We start from the raw sequence: 8,459 nt of genomic DNA, 5'->3' as shown, positions 1-8,459 counted from the left end.
ACTCATTGACCTTCCCACTTTCCAATTCACCTTTTTGTTCCACCAAGTAAGGATCCTCACATTGACCTTGTTTGATTCTCTCTAACAAGGTAGACTGAATAGTCATCACTGATAATCTTCCTGTGATCACCTCAATCTCCGCTCTGCACATGTCCTCCTGAAGTGGTCTTGTCAGTTTCCTCAAAAATGACACATTACCATGAGACTTTCTACTCAGTGCGTCTGCAACTACATTTGCTTTTCCAGGATGATAAAGTATTTGACAGTCATAATCCTTCACTAGCTCCAACCATCTCCTTTGTCTCATATTTAATTCCTTCTGAGTGAAGAAATACTTGAGACTTTTATGATCGGTATATATTTCGCACTTCTCACCATACAGATAATGTCTCCAAATCTTTAGTGCAAAAACAGCTGCTGCCAACTCCAGATCATGTGTTGGATACTTCTGTTCATAGTCCTTCAATTGTCTAGAAGCATAAGCTATGACTTTGCCATTCTACATCAACACACACCCTAAACCTTGCTTTGAAGCGTCACTATAAATCACAAGTCCTCCTGATCCAGATGGAATAGTAAGTACTGGAGCAGAAACCAATCTTTGCTTCAAATCTTGAAAACTTTTCTCACAAGCTTCAGTCCATTCAAACTTATGATTCTTCCTCGTGAGTTGTGTCAATGGCATTGCTATCTTGGAAAATCCTTCAACAAATCTTCGGTAATAGCCTGCTAATCCCAGAAAACTCCTTACTTCTGAAACATTTGTTGGTCTATCCCACTTACTAACAGCTTCAATCTTTGATGGATCCACCGCAATACCATCTTTTGAGACTATATGGCCCAAAAATGCCACCTTCTCTAGCCAAAATTCACATTTCTTAAATTTGGCATAGAGTTGTTTTTCTTTTAATTTCTCCAACGTCAACCTCAAATGTTCCTCATGTTCTTCTTGGGATCGAGAATACACCAAGATATCATCAATAAACACTATTACAAACTTATCAAGGTAGTCCTTAAACACCCTGTTCATCAAGTCCATGAATGCAGCTGGAGCATTAGTTAATCCAAATGGCATCACAAGGAACTCATAATGGCCATACCGAGTTCGAAATGCGGTCTTTGGTACATCCTCTTCTCTAATCTTTAATTGATGATACCTAGATCTCAAATCAATCTTTGAAAACACTCCTCTTCCTTGTAATTGATCAAAAAGATCATCAATTCTAGGAAGTGGATACTTATTCTTGATTGTCAACTTGTTCAATTCTCTATAATCAATACACATTCACATCGTCCCATCCTTTTTCTTCACAAATAGCACCGGAGCTCCCCATGGTGAAAAACTAGGCCTGATAAACTTTTTATCCAGGAGTTCTTGCAACTGTATCTTTAATTCCTTTAGTTCTGCTGGTGCCATTCTATAAGGTGCTTTGGACACAGGGGCTGTACCAGGAAGTAGCTCAATCACAAATTCAATTTCTCTGTCTGGAGGCAATCCCGGTAAATCTTCTGGAAATACTTCTAAGAAATCTCTAACTACCGGTACATCTTCCGGTTTTAACTTTTGCTCCTTATACGTGTCAACCACACTGGCGAGATAACCCACACATCCACTTTCCAACAGTCGCCTGGCCTTCATAGCAGAAATTAATGGAATGCAACTTTTTGATGTCGCTTCAGTAAACATAAACTCATCTTCCTCTGAAGGCTTAAATATCACTGTTTTCCTTCTACAATCAATAGTGGCATTATACTTTGAAAGCCAATCCATACCCAAAATCACCTCATAATCGGCCATCTCTAACATTATTAGATCAGCATATAATTCCCTACCATCAATGCAAATAGGAACCCCCCTCAACCAATGAGTAGAATACAGAATCTCTCCAGATGGTAACATTGTACTAAAAACTTCTGACAATTTTTCACACGATCTACCCAACCTTTTTACATATGTCAATGATGCAAATGAATGCGTGGCACCTGAATCTATTAATGCATGAGTGAGAATACCAGATGCAAAAATATCACCTGACACAACAGAGTTGTTGGTATCAGCATCAGCCTGAGTAATCGTGAACACCCTAGCATTTGTCCTCTGAGGTTCATCCTTCATTTGTTGGTTCTTCATCAATGGACAATCTTTGATAAAATGATCCCCCTTGCCACATTTGAAGCAGCTCTTAGTTAGAAGCCTGCACTCCCCGAAATGATTCTTTCCACAAGTTTGACATCGTGGCATTTGTTGGAATCCAGGTTGCTTGTTTTGCTGACCTCCTTTAAATTTCTTATTCTGTCCTTGTCTAAATTGGAAATTCTGGGCCCCTCTTTTGTTGTCATTGTGAAAGCGGCTTTGTTCTTTGTTGAATGGAGTGTCTCTACGAGGCATGCTAGTAGCAGCTTTAGCTTTTGTTATTTTTTCTTCTCTGTGTTCAGCTCTCAAAGCTTTCTCCACAGCCTGAGCATAAGAAAGAGGCCCTGTACGTCCCATATCTACATCTCTAGCCAATTCTGGTTGTAGACCCTCCAGGAAGCGATTCACTCTACTAGTTTCAGTGTTAACCAAGTCTGGTGCAAACTTGGCTAACCGGTCAAATGTCCTGGCGTACTCAGCCACTGATAGATTCCCCTGTTGCAATCTAGTGAACTCACTTACTTTGGCAGTCAACACAGCTTCATTATAAAACTTCTCATTGAAGACCAGTTCAAATTCTGCCCAAGTCATCTGATTCACTTCTCTAGTCTGCTTAACCACTTCCCACCAGATCTTAGCATCCTTTTTAAGTGTATGTGCAGCACAAGAAACTTTTTCCCTGTCACTTAGTTGCATGAACTCAAAGATGTCTTCTAAAGAACTCTTCCAGTCTTGTGCGTCAAGTGGGTCAGTGCTACCTTCAAATACTGGTGGGCGTTGTTTTCGGAACCGTTCATATAATGGTTCCATGGGGTGCACTGCAGGTGGAGCTTGTGGAGGTGGAGCTTGTGGAGGTGTTGGAGTTTCAGTAGGTGGTGTTGGTGCTTGCCTTTGTCGTTGTTCTGCTAACGACTTCTCAATTTGTTCAGCCTATCTATTCACCACCGCTCGAAGTTGAGCCATTTCTTGTTCATATTTATTGCTGCAAGAGCCTTCAGTAGCCCCCATTCCATGTTCATGATCCATCTGTGTTATTATATATCTTTTAAGACAAAATGTCCATAACTTATGTCATTTAGCCAATAAAGCACATGATGCATGCAACCAGCACATAATAAATGCACACATAAAACTTACAGATGAACTGAGCATTATCCTTTCCTCAATGTGTACATATGAACGGTCTACAAGAACATTTTAACCATGGCGCTCTGATACCAACTTGTAACACCCTCACTTATTTTAGTTAAAAACCATATTTGAGGTGTTACGTTTTAAAACTATATCATAATTTATTTCTGCGGAAGTCTGGACATTTTTTTTTTTTTTTTTTTTAAAACTTGAAAACTTATTTCACATTATTTACATTAAACATAAAGTGTGTCTCAAACATATTATACATAAGTATTAAATAACCCAATTTATTTTCAAAACATAACTTCACACTTTATTACAAACATCTCATTGATAACTGAAATAACCCACAAAAAGGTCGATGTGTTCATATGTACAAATCAGGGTCAGGACCATGCTTCAGTTCTCCTCATATCATTCACATATTTCTTTCTCTACCTGCAACACAAGACAACTGTGAGCCTAAAGCTCAGTAAGCAAAGTAATGCATGCAATGCTAATGATTACCCAATATCAATGGACATATACAACTTCTTAATAAATTTTGGGCCCCTTAATATTGTGCACACTGTTTGAATTGGTCAATGCCTGCAGGGCTTGTTACACATATAATACAAAATCCCATGGGTTCTCCTCCGGCTAGCCTTCACCACAGTAGGGCACATTAAAAACCTTATTCCATCGTTGCCCCGTCAGGCTCAAGAGTTAAGGCGGCCACACACTGTGGTGTCAATACATATAACAATAACTCATATGGAGGAGAAATAAAAACGGAAATATGGCAAACAATATAATTGGTTCACTAAACCTAGCCCAAATTATTGGGCAGCCACTATAAGCCTACTATAGGCCTCCGTTTACACTTATTAACACTTTCATTTGCCTTTTCAAAACAGTGGCACTGAACTTAAACTTCTTATTACAACTTTCTTTTATGTTGCACAAAACTTGCAAAGGCATCATATAATTAATCATCATAATATCATGCATGGTCTTATATCATATAATAATTTACCATATCACTATTATGCCATGCATACAAATTTATGATGAAGTGTCACTGTATGTTAATACCACTTACTCACAAAATATTCATATAATGCATACTTTCACATAACACATAATTCTTGTGTTGCAGTTGAGTACTTTACTTACCTTTTGTCCACAATATATTTCACCGTGTAACAAGTGATGTCTTAGGTATTGATGTGCTTATCCTGACAATAGCATGGATTTCTCATCATAATGATGGCAGTAATACATTGAACTCTCATTTAAAAATACCCATAAGACTTCATATCAAATTTCATACCCAAAACATGCCTAAAATGCCTTAAACCACCTAGATCGAGCATTAGATTTATCTTAGACATTTGGGGAAATTTTGACAGAGTTTCCCCTTAATTTTAGCTATCCTCAAATATCAAAATACACCAATAATCAACATCAATTAACCTGCCATAACCATATATCCCAAATACCAACATGATTCATCATAAAGTTATCATATACCGATTTTGATAAAATTCTTATCTCCTAGATCATCACCCAAATTAAATGAGTCTCCACATATATTCAAACATTTATAAACATATATACTCTCTTATAAACTCAATCAAATAACCAAAAATCATCTTGTACTCCAAGAATCCCAAAAACCTCATAAAACACAAAATTTCACTTACCGAGCAACTTTTCGGCGAAAACAATCTCTTCAAGCTTTTCTAAACCTCAAACCACTTGGAAACCCCAAGAAATATCTTAAAAAGGATAAAACACCATATATAAGTTCTCAGAAAAATTCAAAAACATAGTTTAACTTCCAAGTACAAGAACTTACCATAAAAAGGCTAGAACTAAGCTTAATCTACTTCTTTGGCTTTGCTTTCACTTGGATCTCCTTAGAATTTCTTCAAACCAGCCAAGAAATGGTTTTTGGTTTTCTTTTCTCTCTGTTTTTCAGAATAATGGTCGTGCAAAGTGATAAGGTTTGATGAAAATTCCTTATTTTCAATGATTTAGCCTTATTGTCAAAAGTTGACACCTTTCATCTCATCATTTCACCTTTTGACTTATGAAAACCTTATCACTTCAATAATTTCGACTTAATCATCTGCTAGGCCTATTATCCTTATGTGTAAAACACTCATACCAAACCTTAGGTCCATATGACTTCATACCCAATAGTTATGCTTACCCGATCGAGCGTAGCGCACTTATGCTAAGCTCGTTTTGACTTTGCATCAATACCACTGATTATGTATACCTCCCATCAAGAATTGATCTAATGGTTCTAAAACCATTTTTACATCATCAATGAGACCTTAATCATACCTCGATTACATTTGGTAAATCCATAAATACTCAATTTTACATCGAAATACTAGTAATCGACATTGTACTATTTTCCACTACTTAACCTATTTTGCCTTCTATATCTCACTTTCAACACTTAATTCCATGCCTTGTCCATATTTTTCATACTTTCTTATATCTTGAGCACATCAAACACCCATAAAAGACAACTCAAATGCCACAAGGTTAATAATATTGAGCATACATATAGACATCACATACACAACTTTTATACTTATACATGAAAACACTTATAAGAATATGCATATGCTCAAATTATACATATTGTATGATATGTAATGCAATGCAATCATGTGATTATTGGCTATATATATCAAAATAATGTGGGTGCTACAAAAAGGGGTAATGAGAAACCTTTAACCAACCCAAATAAGTTTAAGGGGGAGAAAGGCCCTTGCTTTGTGTGTGGGAAAAAGGGTCACTATGCTAGAGAGTGTAGGCATAGAAAAGACCAACAAGGACCTAAGGTGAACGCAACTCAAGAGGAAAACATAGTTGCTACCCTTAGTGAAGTGAATGCGGTCCAAGGCAAGGTGAAATGGTGGTAGTATGATACATGTGCCACCGTCCATGTCACTTATGACAAATCATTGTTCAAGACCTTTGAAGAGTCAAAGGGCAACCATGAGATACAAATGGGCAATGAGGGCAAATCCAAGGTACTTGGCAAAGGTACTATTGAAGTCTACTTCACCTCCGGCAAGAAAGTTACATTATTGAATGTAATTTATGTTCCCGAAATGAGTAGAAACTTGGTAAGTGGTGATTTTCTTGGCAAGCCTGGCATTAAAGCCATTTTTGAGTCCGGTAAACTTATACTTACCAAATCAAATGTATTCTTGGGAAAAGGGTACTCTTGTGAGGGAATGGTTAAATTGTGCACCAATGATGTAACTTTCAATGTTATCAATAAAAATGCTAATTCTGCCTATATTGTTGAGTATAATTCTTTATTTTTGTGGCATCTTAGACTATCGCATATAGATTTTTCTACCATGAAAAGAGTAGTAAAATGTGGTATGATTGCATGCAATATTAAAAGCTATGGTAAATGTGAAACATGTGTTAAGGCGAAAATGATTAAGAAACCATTTCCTAGTGTAGAAAGATCATCTAATTTACTAGATTTAATCCATAGTGATCTTTATGAATTAAATGATGTTTTAACTAGAGGTGGTAAAAGGTATTTTCTTACTTTTATAGATGATTTTAGTAGATATACCTATGTGTTTTTTTTAAAGCATAAAGATGCAACTTTTGATGCTTTTAAATTGTTTAAATTAGAAGTTGAAAATCAACTAAATAAAAAGATTAAGGTGCTAAGAAGTGATACAGGAGGTGAGTACTTCTCTAATGAATTCAATACATTTTGTGAAGAAAATAGTATAATTCATGAGTGCACTGCACCTTATACACCACAACACAATGGTGTTGCCGAAAGGAAAAATAGGACTTGTCTAGAGATGATAAATTCTATGTTGGTGTTTTCTAAGTTGAACTTCAACTTATGGGGTGAAGCGCTTTTAACCGCTTGTCACATTCTTAATCGAATACCGATGAAGAAAAATGAGATATCTCCATATAAGTTATGGAAATGAAGAAAACCCAACATGGGGTACTTCAAAGTGTGGGGGTGTCTTGCATATTGCAAGAACAACGAACCTAATAGAACAAAGTTAGGTTCAAGAGCCATAAAGTGTGCTTTTGTTGGTTATGCCAACAATAGTAAAGCTTATAGGCTATTAGACTTAGAGTCTAATGTTGTGATTGAATCTAGAGAAGTTGAATTTTTTGAGAATATGTTATGTGACAACAATTCTCAAGCTTCAATATCTCTAAAGGAGAATTTGTTATATGAGAACAATTCTCAAGCATCTACATCCAAAGTTGATTCTCAAGAGGAGAATTCTCAAAAGGATGTAAAGCAACCATTTGAACCTAGAAGAAGTCAAAGGCTTAAAAATCATAAAAGTCTAGTAGTAGATGAGATAGATTCTCAATGAATTTCATTCTAAATGGTAGAAGGAAATAGAGAGGAAGTCATTAGGAAAATTCCTATTGTACTTCTCGTTGAGAATGATCCTAAGACTTATAGAAAAGCTATGCAATCGAGAGATAGTGCATTTTGGAAAGAAGCCATCAATGATGAGATGGATTCCATTCTTTCCAATAACACTTGGGAATTGGTAGTACTCCCACCGGGGTCTAAGCCAATTGGGTGTAAGTGGGTATTTAGGAGAAAATATCACACTGACGACACTATCCAAACCTTTAAAGCTAGATTAGTAGCTAAAGGGTTTAGGCAAAAGGAGGGTATCGATTATTTCGATACCTATGCGCTTGTTGCAAGAACAACTTCTATAAGAATTTTGTTCTCTTTAGCTTCTATACACAACTTGTATGTTCATCAAATGGATGTCAAAACAGCATTCCTTAATGGCGACCTCAATAAGGAGGTCTATATGGAACAACCCGAAGGGTTTGTCCTACCAAAATATGAACATAAAGTTTGTAGACTTGTAAAATCCTTATATGGATTGAAACAAGCTCCCAAGCAATGGCATGAGAAATTTGATCAAGCCATCATGTCTAATGGGTTTAGACATAACAATGGAGACAAGTGTTTGTATTCCAAAACTTGTAAGGAATATGTGATCATTGTTTGCTTAAATGTGGATGACATGCTTATTCTAAGTAATAACATGAAAGGGATAGAAGAAACGAAGAGGTTTCTATCATCAACCTTTAAGATGAAAGATCTTGGAGAAGTTGATACCATACTTGGTATCAAAGTAAAGAAACATAGTGGGGGTTT

The 8,459-nt window shown here is 36.4% G+C and overlaps 1 protein-coding gene across 1 annotated transcript; it reads right to left on the bottom strand.

Moving 5' to 3' along the window:
- Positions 1-1,013: 1,013 nt before the first annotated feature.
- LOC133800416 (uncharacterized) lies at positions 1,014-4,849 on the bottom strand. Its single transcript, XM_062238374.1, has 3 exons — positions 4,424-4,849; positions 1,541-3,706; positions 1,014-1,022 (listed from the first exon to the last, which is right to left on the bottom strand). Exons 2-3 carry the CDS (start codon positions 2,942-2,944, stop codon positions 1,014-1,016), a joined length of 1,413 nt encoding a protein of 470 aa, XP_062094358.1. The 5' UTR covers positions 2,945-3,706; positions 4,424-4,849.
- Positions 4,850-8,459: the final 3,610 nt, after the last annotated feature.

This window comes from Humulus lupulus, chromosome 9 (genome assembly GCF_963169125.1).
Source record: "Humulus lupulus chromosome 9, drHumLupu1.1, whole genome shotgun sequence".
Classification (NCBI taxonomy): Eukaryota; Viridiplantae; Streptophyta; class Magnoliopsida; order Rosales; family Cannabaceae; genus Humulus; species Humulus lupulus.
Note: the sequence above shows the minus strand (reverse complement) of the source record. Positions and strands in the feature narration are given on the sequence as shown.